We start from the raw sequence: 20858 nt of genomic DNA, 5'->3' as shown, positions 1-20858 counted from the left end.
CAAAAATTAAGTGAATCAAGATCATCTGTACACCAAGACTGCAGCGGCAATCAAGTTCCTCCCGCTAAGCTTTGGAAGGCCCCTGTAGATTCACGAGAGCATTGTTTTAAATTCTGCGAGCAATGCCTTCTGTCTCCTCCTCCCTCCTGAGGTCAGCGTTTGCTGCGCCATCGCTCTGAACAAAAGGCCTACTTCTGAGGTGATCAATCCTGATGTAAGAGGTAAGGAGAGCGGTGCTGGGATGATGACGGTGAGGGAGCGCAGAAGAGCAAAAGACGGCCCTGAAGGTCACACACAAAGGAAACTGACTATGCTTTTTGAAAAGATGCATTTTACATACCTTCTTTTTTTTTTTTAAATAGCAACCTCTGCGTATTCCCTCTAACCATCCTTGTGTCTGATAAGAAGTGGATTTATTAAGCTGTGACAGAAAAAGGAATTAGAAGCCATTGGAGTACTGGCATACTGCCTACAACAGCATTATGAAAGGTCTTGTTACACTCATCGCTGATGCTTTACAAAACCAGTGCGTTTCTCTTCCTCACCCACTGTACCAAAGATGGAAAGTAAATGGTCAGGGTTGGTTTCAGTTCGGTGACCTTCTTTGGGACCTCATACCAGAAATTTGCTTAAAGGCAGAGCAAGTAATCATACGGATTAGTGTGGCTTCTTGCCTTTCTTAGCTATGACCCAAACTCTGGTAGATCATGGCAAATAAGGAGTTGGAAAAGTGAGTTCTTGACTCCCCTAAATTGTAATAGAGTTGTGTACCGTATTTTCCGCACTATAAGGCGCACCTAAAACCCTTCAATTTTCTCATTAGCCAACTGTGCGCCTTATAATCCGGTGTGCCTTATATATTGACCAGTATTGAGCCACAACAGGTCTCACAACTACGGTAAGCAGCCGCCAACTTCATTTTCCCCCGTAGAAGAAGAAATGCGCGGCGCATGCTGGGATATATATCCTGTTTCATTTCCATTTGTGTGTTTGTGTAAAGACCCCAAAATGGCTCCTATTAAGAGACACGCTTACGACGCAGAGTTTAAACTCAAGGCGATCAGTGACACAGTAGAACACGGGAACAGAGCAGTAGCCAGAGAATTTAACATGAACGAATCAATGGTGCAGAAGTGGAGGAAGCAACAGCTGCTTATTCATTTTGGGAATGAATTGAGTTTTCAGAACGCTGGTTTGTAATTATTAATAAAGTTTTACTGACCTATCTGACTGTTTTGTTGACATTCCCTTTAGCGCAGTTCCATCTAATGGATGCATAACGTAACCCCAGCCTCTACTGTAGCGTCTATTCTATGCGCCTTATAATGCGGTGCTCCTTATATATGGAAAAGGTTTTAAAATAGGCCATTCATTGAAGGTGCGCCTTATAATGTGGTGCACCTTATAGTGCGGAAAATACAGTACATAAAGTGATGTGGAATTTACCAGAGTAAAGACTGAACCAAACCAAGCCAAACGTTATCAGACATGGAAAGATTTCAATCTTTTCTCAGGAAAGAGCTGGAGTTGCTGGTTGCTGGGGCACCTGGAAAGTTGGAGTAATGGGATTGAAGGAAATGTTTGAGATGCTCTTCATTGATTTGTCTTCTAATTACGAATCCATCATATTCTGACCCTTAGTCGTCCGTCCATCCAGCCAGCCATCTGTGATCAGGTTCTGTGGGGATAGGTCCAGAAGAGAAACCCAGACGTCCCTCTCCAAAAAGACACACTTCAGCTCATTCTAGGGAATCCTTATGCGATCCCATAACAGAATGGAAACAGTCTTTCCAGGGCATGGATTCTCAACTCCAGTCCTCCATATCTACTGTCCTGCATATAAATCCAAAGACTGGACTACTAAGTCTCTTCAGAGCTTAATGTTTGAGAAAAGCCACATCTAAAAACTGCGGGAAGAGTAGCAGTGAAGGACTAGACTTGTGAACCTTTGCTCTAGATTAAGATATTGCGGTTTGTCACGGATCATCCAGATGGAAAGCAGTCAGTTGAAGTGGTTCAAGGCATCCAATCAGAATACATGTGGAGTGTGAGGTGTGAGGTGTGAGGTTTTTCAGGTACCTCACACTGAAGGGAGAGCCCTGGGCATACCCAATCGGATGTGAACACCTTTGGATCCCCAACAATGAGATTTTTGATCAGCATACAAAGTGTACAACTGCTCAAACAAGTCTTAATTTTTATGTTGGAGAGACAGATCTTAAAGTGGTTGATACTCTCTGTGCCAAACTGGGCTATAGTGAGAAACTGCAATTTTTAATTAGACACGAACTGGTTTAATTACAGGTTCGCCCATAGGAAGGGAAAAAAAACCAGTAAGACAGCAAGAGAAATTTCATGGACCGAATCTTGATTTGGACCAAGCCTGATCGCCACCCAAGTTGTACGACTTTGGTACTGTCTTAATTGTGATCAATAGTTCAAGGAAAGAGTATGAGCTTTAATAAAAGTGACAGCCCGTCCTTCAGTTTGGATTTTTTTTTTAGCTCTAGTGACTTGAGTGAGTCGACAGGAAAGCGGGTTGTGAGAGAAGGGAAAGGTCAACAGGCCTCTGCACCACCGCCACACCCCAGGTTTTTCACAGTGTGAAACTGAATCTACCTTTAGATCAGTGTTTCCCAACCCTGGTCCTCAAGGCACACTGCCCTGCATGTTTTAGGTATTTCCTTGCTTCAGTCCCGCTGATTTCAATTGATTAGCAGACTGATTAGCAGGCATTTGTTGATCTGCAATCAGTTGAATCAGGCACATTAAAGCAGGGAAACCTCTAAAACATGTAGGACAGTGTGTCTTGAGGACCAGGGTTGGGAAACACTGCTTTAGATTATACGATTTTCTGCCATCTTAGAAAAAAAATCTTTCTTTGTGATGGAAATTTCTCCGTTGGTGGTAAAGACCCAACCACTACCAGCTTAGCCCTTTCCAGGGATCAGGTATTTTCTTGTAAACCATTCATCTGTTTCTTCCAGCATCTGATTCTTATCATCTTTTGTCCTGCCGTCAACGCTTCCATCGCTGTCTCCTTTCCTTCATCCCCACTCTGCCTTTTCTCAGCATCTGACTGCAATAATTATCACATGACGACCTGCAACCCGCCGTCCGTTTACTGTTGGACTGATCTGTCACTCAGATCTGCTTGAAGCCATTCTGGTGCAGTCTGCCATCTTTGATCATGCGGTGTGACTGAAGGTACTGTGATGTCAAGCTTACACAGTATGACATGTTCAAGTCCTGTAGGTTTTTTTTTTTTTTCTTTTTGAAATCTCACAGCGTACTGGGCTTTAAATACTCGGGGGCGTTTGCCTTTTCAAATGTAAGATGAGATTTCGGAATCTAGGGTGATTGAGGATTTAGGGATAAATACGGGTAATTATTTAAATAAATATAGAACCGTAGGAAGAATATTCATTTTTGACTGAATGAACTACATTTAACATAAACTCAAAGTTTGATCTGGAAAATCTCTTTCCTCTGCTTTTTTTTTTCTACATTTATAAGCTGAACCCCTTCCTGTCAAAATCGCTTCTTTCTTAATTTTGATAGCATTACACTGGCGAATTGACTTGCTTTGTTTAAGCCACTCAGCCTGACATCCGTTCCTTTAAATCTCATCCATGTTTTATCGTTTTTCCTCAGATCGTCTCCATTCAGCCCTCCTACTCGCCGTGTTCACCTCTTCCTGATGCCCAAGGGGTTTCCTCTGAAATGTCAGGTCCTGGCTAACGCCACCAGCCTTGAGACTATTTTTGGCAGTTCTATCAAACCCCCTCAGTTATTTACCATATCCACATATTCTAATGTCCAAATGAGAATGTTTTAAAGCCTTTTTTGGTTATTTTATTTTCATAAACTCTTTTCATTAATCCCTTGTTGTCAAACGATGGATATCTACCACATTTTGTTAGACCAGAAACGTAATGACTATGGGATGGTGTCTGTCTTTTTTTGTCTTTGCACTCCAAAGATTCTTGGACCCCAGCTAATGTTTTTATTTTCCTGTTTAGACTTTGCATATTTGTGTGGATCAGTGCCTGTGCTTAAATTGCTGCCGCTTTACAGCCTTTCCACACATCTCAACTTTCTGGCACTGTCACCCTTGTTTGATCATTGGATGCCCAGAGTTGCAGTCAAAGCTTCACTAATTTTCTTTTTAATTGCAATTCAGCTAATTCCATGTTCCTTCCACAAGCATATTCTTTTTGTTTTAGGTGTTTTTTTCTCTTTATTTCCAGACGTCTTTGTGTTCTCTGTGATAATCTCCGCACCCTCTTCGGTTACAGTTTTGTTCGGCTGCTTTTTCTGTAGATTTCCACAGTTGAATCTTTGCATGTATGAGCTTGTTGTTGTTTTGGGTCAATAGCAGGTAGAGGATTGCTTATTCCGGACCGTTTTAACTGTTTGGTGAGATTACTTTTGTTTCTTTGAGATTATTTAACACGGTCTATCCCTATATTCATCCATCCATACATCATGTTGTAATCATTTTGTGTTTCATATTTGGCCTCAGGTGTTTTTGCTTTTCGGTGTCATTGTACAGGTTATCATGATCTTATTTTTAAATGTCATGGAACCTTTTATTAACAAGGTGTGCAGATTTTTTTAATATTCACTGTATTAGTAATTGTATCTCTACCACCTAGTAAGTTTTTACGCCTCTGTTTATTATGATTTCTTGTCTTGGGTTTGGCTTGGACAGCTGAAGTTAGTTATGTTGTTTGACTGACCAAACCAGCATTATGTCACTACATGCTGCCATTTTGTCCGTTTCTGCCTCCATTTTTGCCCATAATTAAAACCATTTCTGTATATATATTTTTTTCTGGTTACAAACTTTCAGTCATCATGGGCATAAATGTTTTTAATTCACTTTTTCAATAGCACTTAAATCTATATAAGTTACCTTGAATTTCTTCTTATTTCTTTTCATTTTGGGTCAGGGTTTTATGTGGGCCAGAAAGTGAGAGATTAAAACCCCTGATAAAACCAAAATAACTCGGCTAACTCTTGCTGGTACATATCATTTATTGGAGTCATAAATATTACTTGTTGGTTTCTTAAATTGATATGAAGCAAATTCGTGCCAGATAGAAATTGTAACCAGTGGTCATTCCCAAATGTCTTGAGACTGACTGAAATCTCACAGCTAGAAGAATTGAATACTAAATGAACAAATCTGCGATAAAACTGTACAAATTGCCAAAGGGGTAAATTAACCAGAGCCCAATTTAGCACTATATTTTTTCACTTTTGAAAGTCTCATTAAAGATGTACATTTTACTTTTATGTCCTCTAGAAGTGTTCATTTGTTTTCCATCTGGAAACACTGGATATAATGTAATTCATTGGGGCTGTCAGATGTTAATGGTGGAGTTATTCTTTATACACAATTGGTTAAAAAAAAAAGAAACATAAAGGGACTTAAACAAAATTAAAACACGAACAGTTATTTACAGCCCATCCTGGTGAAAACCAGTTTCTTGTTCTACACTTTGCTTCACACAGAGGCTCTGGAGCGTTGGCTAATGGGAAGCGGTTGCTTGTTCAGAGTTTCCCCCAGAAAACCTGCTAAGCCCGGTACGCGGGGCTCTGGGGCAGTTATCCAGCCAGCAGCCATGTTTTTTGAGTTAAAAAATGTTGACAGGAGATTTGAAAATATCACTTGACAGTTATGCATTATTGGAAGGCTGGGATGTTAATACTTAAACACCAACTATAAAGTCTTAAAAACGGCCATGATAAAAAAACTAAAATAAATAAACAATGCTAAGCCTGGTGGGGGCACAAGTAAAGCCTGGTGGTCCACCAGGCTTACAATACACTTTGGGAAACTCTGTTGTTGGAGGCGTGGACTCTGTTGACATTTTAAATGATTGGATCTGATTTTACCCAATCGCTAACATTTGGCAGTGCCAGATCAATCATGAAGCAAGCTAACCAGAAATTGCTTGCGCTGTAAACAACCATCCTAATAAAATGTTCTTAAACATTCCTCTTGCTCCGAATTAAATTGCTAAAGTCGTTCGCTTCCTCCTCTGCCATTACTAAAACTACAGCCCTGTATAGACTGACTACAGCACAGAAACTCGACACCATCGTCCACAACTCTCCTGTTCTCTGATTGGCCAGGATGAAATTCTACTGGAGTAATTGAGGTCAATGGGAGAAATCCCAGACTGAAGGGAGATGTGAATCAAGCAGAGTTGGAAAGGAAGGCAATGGTCAGGCTAATATTGCTCTGATGCTTCCATGAAATTTAGTAGGAAACGTAGCAACAAGAATCTGTTGGTTTGTTGGTAGGCAGCAGTGACCCTTAGAAAAAGAATTGCAAAGAAGGCACAATTTACTGTGAATAAAATTCAAATGGGTTGTTAAATTACTTTGAACAATATGTCATCTGAGTCTCAAAAGCTACAATATTTAATAAAAAACATTCCATGTGTAAGTCTGCTTCATTTGCTCCCAAAATGTTTTCGCTTCGTCCGCACTCGAACTCAACTATTTAACACGTTTCTCTCTATCTTCCGTCCAACAGATCCATTTCAAATTGAGTCGGTTCAAATGAGCAGCTTCAAACGGATTCGCCGATCGTCCGGCTACATTGTTTTTGATGAAACGCTCTTCCAGTGAATCTCAGTAAATTGGTTTGTTTGATGGCGTCTGTTTTTTCCTTTTTTTTTTCTTTTTTTCGGAGCACGTTAACTTAATTTTTTTCCTCCCATTTCGTCTCTTTGTTAAACCCGCGTGCATTGCTCTCGTTTCTTCAGCTCCCTCGTGAGCCACTCTGCTTTGATGGGAGTGTATTGTAGCCCTGCGGATAAAAGAGGTACAAAAGACAAACTTAGAACAAGAGGCGGACTGTAAGGTGCGCGGACAGCAGGAAACAAAGAAGCAGGGAGAAAAATATGGAGGATGCATCAGAGTCGTCTCCTGTTCATCCTCTGGCCCCAACTGCACTCAAAACAACAACAGAAGGATAGCCAACATTTCTTTACATATAAATAAATATCAACTGCTGCTTTTCTTTACTTTCTCCTTCTTTCCTTTCCTTCCCTTCCTTCCCCTGCTTTGCTCTGTCTTTCTCTCTCTGCAGTTTTTCTTTCAGTACATCTGAAGGATGATTGAGAGCTCTCCAGCGACAGCATTTTTAAACAGGCCATCAATAAATAAACGCCTTGATTTAGTGGGCCAAGATGTGCTGCACATTCGCTGCATGTGTGGCTCCACAGGCAGTGGTATGAGGACAGAGGACGTGTGTGTTTTGTGTGTGTGTGTGTGTGTGTTTGTTCGCCCGCTGCACCCAGGCGACTTCGCTCCTCATTCTCTTCTTTCCAGCTTGGGACGAAGGCTTTGAATGCCTTTGTTTTTCTCTCTCTCTCATTTGTTTCTTTCTCCTCTCTCTGCTCAGCTTCTTTTTTTTCTTTCTTTTGTTTTCATCTTCACATCTCGTCTCCCTTCAACTTCCCTTCCCGTTCCTTGTTAGTCTGCCTCTCCTACGTGCTCCTTCTCCTTTCTTTTTCCCACTCTCCCCTCCCTCCGCTGAATGCTCTGCTGACGCACTCGATCTCTTTGGCACACCGCTGCTGCTCACTTTGACAATGCTCAAACACAATTCCCTCAGACAGCTTAAGTGAGACTTTGTGTGCCAGCTTGAATATAAACATGTTTGAATGCACCGATTTGTCCCGGAGCTACAGTCGTCGGCTTGTGGCCTTATCGATCGGCCTGCTGATGATTTGACATGGTTTAATTGCGACGGTGATTGATAAATGAGCTTCTGATTATTTTTGTGCACTCTTTCACCTGCTTCTGTCTCTGAGATCAGTAGATGCATTCTGCTTTAGGTGCTACCAGTTTGTCGTGAGACCAACACTTTTCGGTGTGGATGTTATTACTGTGGGAAGAAGACTGAAAACTATCGATTTTCACTGTCAGGGGAAGGCCTGGACTTGATGTCAGAAGAGGCACAAAAGCTTGTAAGAACTTATGTCAAAGAAAACTATTTTCTACTTGGTCATTGAAGCACATTTTTAGTTTTTGTAGTTTTAGTAGTCTTGTTATTTCCTTTTACTTTAGTGATCTAGCATTACTTTGTACTTTCCTGTGGAGTATTTCATCAAATTGACAAAAAAGGTGTGACTCTTAGCTCTGGTCCAACTAAAAACCTAAGACTCTATTCTGTTGTAGTGGAATCTGGTGCAGTTCTAACGCATATGTGAATCCTAAGAAGACCAGAGACTGCCAAAAACGCAAGAAAATACCGGCTAGCAGCTAGCTTATTGAACACCAAGGGTAGCATCTACTGCGTAGCTCCTTACCTGTGCTGTGCTGACGGGTTATTTCACAGTTTTTTATGAGCCTGGACTGCATCCGATAATTTCTGGAGGAGAATTTAGAATACACTGATCAAACCTAAAAATAATCATTTTAGATTCAACTTTTTCTCTTTTTCTTAGAGAATTTTGAAACTTTTATTCCATTTTCTCATCAAAAGTTTTTTTTTGGCATTAAAACCATTTAAAATCAGACAAACAGAAAATGCAATACAGTCGTATTCCATGAATTAGCATATTTTTATAAAGAGGATTTATTCCATTTAAAGTCAGCTCACCGAAGCATATTATATAAATTAATTACACACAAAACAATATTTTTCAAGCTTTTGTTTCTATTAATGGTGATGCTTTTTATCAGATCACTAAAACAGATATTTTATTGCAGAAATGTGGACTTAATGGGAATGTTTAATATCTACTTACAGGTTTCTTTCTAAATGCACGAACAAGCTTCATCAATTTTAATTTATTCAATCAATGAATCAATCAAGTTTATTTATATAGCACATTTTGGCAACAAAGCATTTTAAAAACATAAAAGACACTGTCCAGTCAACAATTGAGGAAACTAGTAACAAACATTAAACTTTAACGAGTGCCATCATCAAAATCATCAATACACCTCAAATATGTTGGTCAACGTTTCATTTATTAATGCTCAAAAGCTTAATAACATATTGTAATTCGTATTTTGACCAGTCAAGCCAAACTGAAATATTACATGATTACAGATTTTTTAAAAAGCCTAATTAACCTTTATGTGGTGAATACAAAAAATAGAAATGTTGAGTTTCCCCCAAAATATTCCTTCTCATTTTGATCTTGTGAACACAGGCTATGTGCATCATTGCTCTTCTAGCACTTTCCCAATTGTATTTTTTTTGTGGCATTGCATTGAAAATGCATTAAAATTTATACCAAAACATTAACAATGAGCAAGAAGCGCTACGAATTTTAATATTCATTTCATACTGTTTTATAATCCCTGCGCCAGTGTTTATTAAGCGCCGCTTTCCTCATGCTTATTTTAGTTGAGCGTTTCCCTTCAGGCACATTGGTTAGTCTGTTGTAATTCAGTTTTGCCTGCTGAGATAAACTCCCCCTGTATGCGTGTGTGTGTGTGTGTGTGTTTGGGATAATGTATTCAAAGCTGAGTGGTCATGTGCAGGTGTCTCAACCACGCGTGCCTGTGTGCGACCACGTCTATTCACATGTACTACGAGGTTTTCGTATACAGTTTTGCGCTGCCGTGGTAAATGTTGTCAAATATCACTTCCATTTTCAGACACACAGTCACACTAACTGGCCTGCAGAAAACCAAGAGCCAATTTAAGAAGCAGGAGACATTCACTGTAGCGCCGCGGCGTCTGGTTATCTTTGGAGTGCTGAGTGTTTGCTGTGCTGCAGCTGCCTACTCACAGCACAAGATAATGAGATTTGGTGGGAAAATGTACAATATCCTCTGAAGGAGTTCTTCCAGAATGGCCACGCCTCAGATTTCGCTCCAGCTCTGCCGCCTTCTCAAATCCGACGGCGGCGGTCCAGCAGTTAAAAACACGCGAGGCAGACTGGCCATCACATTGAGAGGAATATACAATACTGGTGAGAAGTTTACATCGACATTAATAATTTTGAGCCTTTAACAATGCAGTCGAAGCATTCTTTTTCCTAAACGGAATAGGTATACAGTTTGAAACTTCAGATATTTTGAAAACTAGAACTTGCTGCATAATTCAATCATGCATATATAGAGCTCTGGAAAAAAATGAAGAGCCCACTGCACTGAACCCCACTGATAACTTCATGGTTATTCCACTGAATATTGATTTCTGAAATTTTATTGAGTTAAAACATTAGTATTGTTGATTCTAAACGAATATGAACTTATTTTCTTTGCGTTATTTGAAAGCACTGCATTTTTTTGGTGTGATTTTGACCATTTTTAATTTTCTGCAAATAAATACAAAATCTTTGCTTGGAATTTTGGAGACATGTTGTCAGTAGTTCATAGAATAAAAGAACAATGTTCATTTTACTAAAACAAATATCTATAAAAAGTAAAATCAGAGAAACTGATCATTTTAAGTGGTCTTAGAGAAATTTAAATATAATTTTCTCTAATATTTAAATAGACCATCGTGCAAAATTGCTGGGAAACCACACAAATACATCTACCTGTGTTTCCATTGACCATCAAATTGCACAATTTGACATTTTGAAAATAATTTTGCTTAATAGAAACAAGACAATTTCGACAAAAAATACTCAAATAAAAGTTTAGCTGCTAGGATGAGATGGTTTTTTTTTTTTGCCCGTATCAAAATTGGTTTATTTTGCAAAACTGCAACGGGAACACTTAATTTTCATCGCACGAGTCACATGATCAACAGCCAGATGTTCCTACTGGTGGAAACGACGACGAAGAAGAAAACAGGAAGTGGATGGAGGATGATCTTTTAATGACTTACCATACGAACAAACTTATTCACGTGTGAATTTAATTGCGTTTCATAATCAGCTAAATTTTGCACACATTTGTAGTGAAAACGCAGCTACAAATGAGCAAATCCACAATAATGTACTTTATAAAGGAGATAAATATTTTTCTACGCTACAGAACCAAAAACCCTGTGGCCCCAGCCAGCTGCTGCTGTTTGAACAGAGGTTAGCTGTACATTAGGCAGGAGACCGAGCTGTGAACGGAGGGTTTAGTGAGGGGGACTGAATCTAAAAAGTTTGTTTACCGCATCATTCGGATGCTTTCTCCCCACCTCCCTTCTGCTTTTTATCCAGTAAATCAATTTGCTTGCTTTGACAAAGGTAAGTGGAAGGCACTGATCGGTGCGGTGTTACTGGGCTTCCAACCGGCTTGCCCGATATTTCCAGAAACCATGCTGGCTTCATCACTGCTGGTTGTCAGCCGGGGCGTAATGACAGGCAAACACGGCACCACAGGTGTGACATGCTAAACAGCGAACTGCTGCGATCCTGATTGCTCTTGTTTTGCCACTTAAGATTTCAGGGTGCTGGGAATCTGAAATATCACCTCATAACAAATATCGATGGCTCTTCTTGTTAAAGGAAAAGAACTGAGGCTCTCTTTTGCTCAGCTGTTTTGAGCTGAGAAATCTGGAACTGTTGCAAGAGTTTAAGGGGGGTTGGTGTGCTCTATGAAGAGAATCTGTGATTAATACGTTTTCTTCAAGTTTTACCGTAGAGAGAGAGAGAGAGTTTGCTTCCGGCTGCTACTGTGACCCATAGAAAGGATATCATTCTAAGTGTCACATTTAGGAGAAAGGTGCTAACATGTCAATAAGCCCATTTGGCAGCTTCACAGAGGATGAAAGCACTCAGCAGATTAATTGAAAGCTGTCAAGAGGTTCACCAGGTGGCCTCTCGCTGCACAAATATTTTATGTGCGATTCCGACTGTCGGCGCGCTCCTCAGCTGGAATTGCAGCAGCCTGCACCTTGCAACTCTTTTTTTTTTTTTTCTTCTTCTTCTTTTTAATGAGACGAAGGCCAGAGGAATGTGTCACGCCACTTGTGATTGTTGGGTCTACAAACAAAACCGGGACCACGCACACATCGAGCCTCTTTGGTGCAGTTTGAGTTCTTTTTGAGTTGCAGTGCCAGCAGACAGAAGTGATGATGATCAATAGTCGATGCTTTTTTTTAAAACACTTTGTTGAGGTTCTTTGGATTTTCTCCAACTAGATCTGATTTCTCTTGTTCTTTTAACTGTTGTGTCTGAGTTAGTAATCAGGTATTTTGACAGTTCGGGTTTCTTTACTTTGACGGTCAGTGATGGAAGTACCCCTCTCATCCGTTTGTCCTGATGTCATCCACCGCCGGCTCTTTTAGGTCAATCTCCTCTTCCTCCACTCTAATTCTCCTACATCATCGTCTCTTCGTATTTGTTAGCTTCTGTTTCTTGTCCTCCTCTCCGTCCTTCCGTAATAACCTCTGCTCCTCCTCCTCCTTTGGCCAACGTCCATGTTATAAATCAAAAGAAAATGAGGATGGGCCGCTGCCTCGCACTGTTAGAAAATGCATAATTACTGGAGTGAAGTTGGAAGGTGCTGTTTGTGTGTTTTCTAATGGACATGTATTGGATTACGAAAACTGCTTTTTGTATAACCATATTTCTTTTTTTTCCTTCATTTTCTGACAATTTAAAAGAAGTTTTGATGGTAAGATTTTGATTAAAAACGCCTCACCCCTTACCCTGAAACCTCTTTAATAGGCCTACAACGAGAGCTGTGAGTTATCGATTTCAACTAAAGCTGGGTTAACCCCTAATTAATACTAGAGATGGTCCATGAAAGACGCTGGTGACCGTTTGGTCAGAATCCGAAAAATCAACTATTTTTCCAATCAGTGAATGCACCATGCATAAGTGCTACGACTACCACACTCTGAGACTCAGTATCAATGAGGTGTTTAAAATGATGTCATGGAAATACGGTGTAGGAAACAAGGCGGACCTTGTTCCTTGTTTCTCGAGTCCATTTTTGAATCCATTTTCTAAGAGACGTCTGGACGCGCTCGGTTCATCAGTGGCTCAAAATGTAGTTTTGTGCTACATGCAACGTGACCATGGAATTATTTCTGTTCAGAATTTTTTATATTCAATGACTTTATGTGTAAACGATGTTATCAATAACAGACTCAATGTGGGGACTTATGATTTCTACAGACACCCCAGACGGTACGTAGTTGTGCAGCTCAGGTTCATTCAGGTTACCAGGGAGCAAGAGAGAAGAAAAAACAGGTAGCATGCTAACCATGCTACCTGTGAATGACAGCCATTGCTAATTGGGAATAGAAAGTGCCAAAGACATTTTAAGATGTCAATTTCATCATAATTTGTTGTTCATAAATACGATGATTAGCCTTCTCTCTCTTGCTCCGTTCTGAATTTTTTCTCTGAATTCTGACTTTAATTAGGATTCAAAGAAAACAATTTCCTAATCTTCCAATTCTCTTCTGTATCTTATATGATTTTACTAAAGGAGAAATCAGAATGGACTAAAAAACTAGTACTGCCAGGTAAAAGCTTTACAGGACCACAGAAAAGAAAGCCCCGGGACATTGAGTGGTGCCTCTCCGTTCAACACACAATCAAGACTGGAAAATAAAGTAAATGTAAGAAAAAATACATTAAAAAAGCAGAAATCAAATACATATATTTGGACTGTTTGAGTAAGTTTTTGGATGATAAATACTGTTGCCACTTAAAACTCAGCTCCCCTGACTTGTTATTCATAATTACAGCAGAATTTGTTGTTTCTTATTCCTGGTACCCTGCAGCAAAGAGGTGCGATCCGCTCATTGTTGTCTCTTCAGTCTCAAAGCTAAATTGATATAGACTAGATGGCGTTTCAAATCTCCAAGACTTTTTGAAATAGATTCTCTGCTGGATACAGAAAGTTTCTCTGCGTCAAAAACAAACTGAAGTTGAAGTCGCACACAAACAAACTCAGTTGGTGGATTACACGCTCCTGTTTACTGAAATTCATCAAAATGCATCCACATACCTTTGTTTGTTTTTTATACTTTTGAGTCCATTATATTTAGAAAAAAAAAACTAAGTAGTGCATAATGGGAAGTGAAAAAGAATGAAATGTGGCTTTCAAAGAATAAAAACACTCTGAAAAGTGTTTTATTGAGCCTGCTTTTAACCCGATACCCTGCATGTCCTTACTAAAGACATTGGGAGTTTCATTGCAGGCTAAACGTTTAGCCATATTTTTTATTGAAAAAGCTCTAGAACTCATATTGGAGACCTTTTAAACAATTGAAGAGACACTAATCAGAACAAAAACCCATCACCTTTGCTGATATCCTCCAGCTGGGACTCCCACAGCGGCCACTGTCGCTCGGCGGTAGAGCATCATACTTGATTAGATTCCAAATACTTAGTCTTAAATCTCCCTGATTGGTAGCAAATCAAATCCTGACTGAGGCCGTCTTCGTAAATATCTCTGAATGTTCTCAATTAAGGCAGATCATGCAGATGTCTGACAACAACAGACAGTGAGTTGTTCCAGGAGGATTGAGCAGGTTTCCAAATAAGACGGAGCCTTTAGGGAGACGCCGTGTTCTGACACATTAACTCAGCAGCTGCCCGTGTTCCAAATCGCCATCAAAGATATTTGGCTGATTGAAGATTGGGACAATTTATAGTCATTATTTACCTGTCACTTACCTTTTTTTTTCTTTTTTCTTTTCTCCTAGCAACTGCTGAGGGAGATGCAGCAGATGGCCAGTCGGCCTTTTGCCACCATCAACGTGGCCTTGGAGGCGGACGAAGAGCCACCTGACCTGATAGGAGGAAACGTTAAGGTGAGTGTAACTTTGTCTCAAGGAAACCTCAGTTCAGCCCAGCAGATGTATCTTTTGGCATCGTTGAACAGACCATAATCAGGGGAGCTCCTTCTGTCACTGTCCTATCGGAGATGTGTAGCGGCTAGCTGCTGTTCAGAATGTCGTGGTTTCTTTCTAAACTGACCTGGATCAGTTGTGGTAGTTTCAGTTAAATGTTACATGATTTACATCTCTGATAACAGGATTTCTGAGGTTGAACCTAAATATCCTTGATGGGAGAATTGACATTTAGCACATTTAAAGGAGTTTATTGAATAATGACACATTTAAGTAGTTGTATCTCGTCAACTAGTTCCCAATTCTAGTTATGAATAGAGAAGGCATTCGGATTTTAGGTCTGTTTTCATGTTTTATTCCACAGTGGAGAGAGTATAACAGGGGTGTCGAACTCATTTTTCATTTTGGGCCATATCAAAAATGTGAATGGGTTGATTGTGCCAGAATGTATTGATAAAACCCATTAAATTGCTAAAATATCAATAAGTAGCTGTTTCAGCATTCAACAAGTGTTTCTTAAAATAAAATGATATTGAACATCTTTTCACCCTGATCGGCCCGTCCAGGATTTTGTGGCTGTTTTTGTGGGTTTTCCTGTAATCCAAATCACAGGTTTTGTGGTGCTAATCTAGAAATATTTGAAAGGACTTTCTACGATTTTTGCTCTAATATACAATGTGACTTTTTATTAATCGCTATGTCGGTCACGGTCTATAAGTTGACATCAAGTAAGGCTGAGGCAGCAGTCACTTAAACCCAATGTTTTTGGCCAATTTTGAGGAAAGATTTCAGTAAAATTAAAAAAAATGTGGGGAAATGTTTTTGTGTGAATTTTGTGGAAAAACTGGAGAGGCTTGTTGGTGTAATTTGGAGTCCAGAGGGCCACATGAAAAGCTGCTGCGGTCCAGATTTGGCCCCCGGGTCCTGAGTTTGATATGTGGTGTAGAGTATAAAGATGTAGTCTCTTTTATCCATCTGTCCATCTGTACCTGCTTCATCCATGCAGGATCAATTGGGGGTTGGTTCCAATCTCCAAGATTAAAGTGTTGGAGTACCCCCTTGACTGGGAGCCATTTGTGCTGCTAGTGATAAATACGCTCATTTGTTTTGGTTGGATTTACCCAAAATGCTCTGCTCTACACTTCACTTCCTGCTTTTAGAGCGCTCGCCGGTCTGCTTGGTGTTCACGTTTGAATTCGAACCGCACCAGAGTTCATTTCAACCAAACAGAGAGCTGGGTTTTTAGATGCACCAGAGTTGGCTTCTTTTTTTTTTTTTTGGTCGTCATCAGAGTTTGATCGTTGGCGTTTCTGCCTCCCCAAACGAACTGGACTTTCAAGACAAACGAACCGGAGTTGGATTAAAGTGGACTAAGCAGAGCTGAGAGTATAACTAACTTTTGATGCGAGTTAAACATTAAACTGCAAAGCAAAACTGCAGTAGAAACCTTTTTTTTTTTTTTTTTTTTACTTTTCATTCCGGGGTGGGGATTGCCACTTGATTTGAGGTGAAAGCCGGGACAAGAAATACCAGGGGGAGCTTCTACTTCCCCAGCAAATCTGAACTTTAGGGGTTGATTTGATGCTAACTTTAAACTACCAGATATATGCGGTGGAGCTGAGTAAAAGTGAAGTTCTTTTTTTCTTTTTCCATAATTTATCCTCTTTAAAGTTTGGCAGAGTCACAGGAATTGCAGCGAGGCTCTTGGTGGGCGCGGAGCCGCAGGCGAGCGTACCTGTGACTGTGCACCGAGTGATGAACGACCTCTGAATGCAGATGTAGTGTGGAATTATAGGGGCTGTTTCAGAACGGTGGCTCGGGGCGGGGGGGGCCCGGCTCTGACAGGGCCCATGCATCTCCAGGGATTCGACTCGGGAGCACAAGGTTATTCCCAGTAAAGGCTGCTTCCTGGGAAGATCTACAAGAGAGTTGAATGCTTGAGGAGAATTTTTTATTTATTTAATTTTTTTTTTTTTAAATGTCTGAACTCGTCTCTCTCCTGTAGACGTTGTGTCATCCACTCCTTTCAACCTTCTTCCTTTTTACTCCCCGGCTTCTCTTCACTTCTTTTCCCACTTTCTGCTCGTACGTTTTTTGGAGCTGTTTGATTTGAGACATCCTTTCCCGTCCTGTGAGACTCATCTACTTTCTGTTTCCTGGATTCTTCTGCAACAACATTCATAAATGACAGCTATACAGGCTGGTTCTTTGGCTTGCCCCACAGTGAAAATCACTGGATTTGTTTTTACATTTTTGGTTTGCCTTAGTTTTTGTGTGTTTTTGTTGTTGTTGTTTTGTTTTGCTGTTGCCAAGCCGCGAACGTAAAGAGAAATAAATTGATATCATTTATTTTCCCTGAACGGATTCCCAATTTGTACAGCAAATGGTGTTGCTTTCATTGCAGGGCAGAACCAATCCTGTTAATGAAATACAAAACAAATCTGAGATTGTTCTGAAATGTAAGTTTTCTTACTTTATCTCTGTCAGTTTCCCACCTTCGTCTTGGTTTCCATTAGTGTTGCTGCTCTTCTCGTCTTCTCTTACAGATCCGTGTTGTTGATCTCTTTAAGGCCCTGTGTGTTTTCCTCTTAGCTTTTTCCCACACAATTATCTTTTAGCAGCTCTATATTTATCTTTCTCTACCACTGTATTTGTTGTCTTTCCATACCAAAACAAATATTTGCTCACTTTTGTAATGGAGACACAGACGTCTTCGTCTCTTTCCCGGTGTCTTCTCTCCTCTCTTGTCCGTCATCTCTTATGTTTCCTCTAATTTACTCTCCCTCCTGGCCTTTATCAGCTGCCTGGGCTTCCTTTTTTTTTTTTTTGGCCTTATCTGCTGGTTCTCTGTGTGCGATGGGCTTTTATTTTTTTGATTTTTTCGCGGTGTTTATGAGTTCGTGTGGGTGTCGCCCTGTGTGCGCACGTTTGCGGTTTGTCATAAAGAGAAAAAGATGAAACTTGCTGTTAAATCCAGCCGGCCTCCTCCTCCGTCTTATGAATTAACTTTTCTTCTCCTGTCTCTAGACCTCCTTTTTTTTTTTTTCCTCTCGCCTTTCTTCCCAGCCTGCTCTCCTCCTCTCCATCAGGGCTAAAGCAGCCCAGGAGCAGAGATCCAATTTAGATCTTCCTCTTCAGCTTTCTGTGCCATCACCTGCTCAGACTGTGAGTGCGCTCTATCCTATCTCCTCCCCAACTCGGATTGAGCAGCGTTGGACGCGGGTTATTCCCCTTGTTTTCATGCCTGTTTTTTTTTTTTTTTTTTTTTTTTATCAGGATGCCACGATAGTATATTAAGACCTGCAATCGGAATGTATAAAAAGCCGAGCACCGCACAGGGAGTTGAAAATCATTAAAGTTGTTTATGCTTTTCTGAAGGAAAGTCCAAACTTTGCTTCCTCAATGAGAAATATACACTTGGTTTGTGCCAAATGAGGCCTGCAGCTCCAGCATCGCAAACAGATGATTACTTTTGTGACACTTTCTTCTCTGCTTTTATTCTGAGACACAGAGGGGGACAAGAGGAAAGTGGGACTTGTGTGTGTGTGTGTGTGTGTGTGTGTGTGGGCAGAAAGAGGACTGTTTTTATCTGCCGTAATTGTGCTGTGCTGTCGGCACCTTCACTCACACGGTTCTGTTGAATTGTAGGTGCTTGGCTGGGTTTTCTACAGGGCTTCATGTGAACATGCTTAAATGCCTTGAATGCTTCCCTTATCGGGCTCTAAACCGTTTCTACGCAGACTGGGGCTTTTTTTTTTCCCCATGTTTGAAAATTTGTGGAAAGAGAAAATAATGTATGAGACAATACAGCTGGAGCCAGATGTTGGGGTACACATTGATTTCTCACAAATAGTCTGTTAGGAAAGGTTGATGGAAAATTTCGCAAAGAAGTTTTTCCGATCGCTTTTTTGTTTTCTGAAAAAGAGTCGGCGCATTAAAGGGGAGACGGAAACACGTAACAAACACTCCCATCCACTGGAGGGCCTGTGCATGAAACTTGGGGGAAAAAATGAAAAGTGGAACGGAGGGAGAACTCTCCATTTCCTCTGAGATGTTTGGACTCAAATTACGCTTTGTGTAACCTGGTTGATTTACTTCAAACCAGTAAATAAAAAAATGCCTAATTTACGTCTTTTTTTCCCCTCTCTTTTTTTTATTGTTAAGGTAAAGTAATTTTATTTATATAGCACATCCTCAGCAATGAGGCAGTTTAAAGTGCTGACATGAATTAGAAGGAAATACAAACAAAACAATAAACCAAAGGAAAGAGCAAAAACAAACAAGAAAAGTATGCATGAACTAAATGTTGGGTCTCCATGTTTGACTCTATGAAGTAGATGGTGCTAAATGTTCATCTAAAGCACATAAACTAAATGTTCCTGTTCTGGGTTGCAAAGCAGAAGAAGTGAATATTCTTCACTTCTCTGAAAGTGAAGAATATAAACTAAATGTTCCTGTTTTGGATATAGTTTCTCTGGACTCTAAGTTTGTTACTGATTAAACTTTTAATCAGTAATACTTTTATAACAAATTTATGTCAGATCATGATTTCTAGGTTAATGTCAAGTTGTCATAACAAAGACATTTTGAATAATGTCAACTTTGTATTAAAAGTGTCATGATTTACTGAATGACACGTTATGACAACAGTCATAAATATTCATAAAGACTTACTCATGTTTATGACAGTGTCATGTCAGTCTTATTCACAATCCGTCAAATAAAGCGTTACCATTCTAATTCCTGTTCTGGGATGCAAGATAATTCTAAGTACTTTATCATTTATTAGGGATTTATTAGTTATTGGCAACCTTTTAAGATTTCGCTCAAAATTTGCATGACAATTGGTCACTGTCTGAAGTTCAGTCAGACCAAACTTTTCTCATTTTAAGTTGGTTAAAATGACCACATTTATTTTTTTTGTAAACGAAACAATAATGGGGAAAAAAATTGTCAGAGATTTATTTGTATATACCTTCAAAATCAGACGTTTATATTTGTATTCTCAATATTTGGTAGCGTTGCCTTTAAACTGTATGACTTGTGTCAAACTTTCTAGGCTTCCTTCCACAAGCCTCACATAACGGCTTGCTGGAGTTCCTCCTTCAGACTAGCCAGCAGCAATTAGCTAACATCTGGTGGAACTACCAGACACATCTGCTGACTTAATTATAGCAGCTACTTCTCAGTGAAATGTTGGTTAAAAACATTGTTAAAGGGTTAATAGATGAGCCATGTTGTGATGACTTCCTGAAGGCGGAGTTTCAGAAAGAGCAGGAGTCTTCTTAAAGAGACAGAGGCCCAATTTCAAGGCGTCAAGTTACAAAGTCAACTTTATTTTAAGTCATATTTGATATAAATAGCATTTTTGTAACAGGTAACATAGTTACTTGATTGTGCTATAAAATGACATCATGTGGCTGGAAAATACATCATACTGTCCCTTTAAGATGCTTCTGAAAGTGAGCCTCCAATTAACTCAAATGTGCCAGTTAACCTGTCAGAGGTTTCCAAAGCCCTCATAGTTTAAAAGGACAGCAGTCACTTTATATGTAAACTTCTGACTTTGAAGAGAGTAATGCGTAAATCTCACATATTTTTCTCTCATTCTTGTGGTTTTTAGCAAATTGAAATAATGGTGATTCTAACTGCCCTGAATAAGAGGGGAAGGTGTAGCCGTCTGCTTATTCAGCGTACACAAACCGCTGCTGTCAACTGTGTATACAGCTTGTTTTTCCAGCTTATTGTCTTGCATAGCTCGAGCTATTGTCGCAATCTCCCTATTTCTTGGCAAAGAAAAGGAATAAAAAGTCCTGGAAGTTGCCTCAGTGGGTCTGTACCTGGTGAGACCTAACAACGCGCTCTGGCTGCTGCTGAGGAACACACGATGAAAGGCGAGCTAAGTGTGCCCACATCAGCTCCTTTATAGATGCATTTGTGTGTTGTGTGTGTCGGCGTGTGTGTGTGTGTGTAGGCTCAGCAGCGATCCCACGTGCTGCTGGGCTAATTACTGAAGGTAATTTAACAAAACCTTTCGCCGCTCTGCCTGGCCGGTCTAGATAAGTCTCCAGAGTGGTGATGTTGGGGGTGGCGACTTGCGAGCGGCCGGCTGAAATCCTAT

The 20858-nt window shown here is 40.1% G+C and overlaps 1 protein-coding gene across 3 annotated transcripts in view; it reads left to right on the top strand.

Moving 5' to 3' along the window:
• The window catches only part of atrn (attractin), a 148329-nt gene that overhangs the window by 113469 nt on the left and 14002 nt on the right, over positions 1–20858 (top strand). Inside the window, exon 27 of one of the 3 annotated variants that reach the window (XM_023352309.1) lies at positions 14591–14698. In XM_023352309.1, the coding sequence (XP_023208077.1) occupies positions 14591–14698 (108 nt within the window). Of the gene's footprint in view, positions 1–3654; positions 5241–6550; positions 6596–14590; positions 14699–20858 lie in introns of those variants that run through there. The other 2 variants (XM_023352312.1, XM_023352311.1) reach the window with 2 other exon arrangements.

This window comes from Xiphophorus maculatus, chromosome 19 (assembly GCF_002775205.1).
Source record: "Xiphophorus maculatus strain JP 163 A chromosome 19, X_maculatus-5.0-male, whole genome shotgun sequence".
Taxonomy (NCBI): domain Eukaryota; kingdom Metazoa; phylum Chordata; class Actinopteri; order Cyprinodontiformes; family Poeciliidae; genus Xiphophorus; species Xiphophorus maculatus.
Note: the sequence above shows the minus strand (reverse complement) of the source record. Positions and strands in the feature narration are given on the sequence as shown.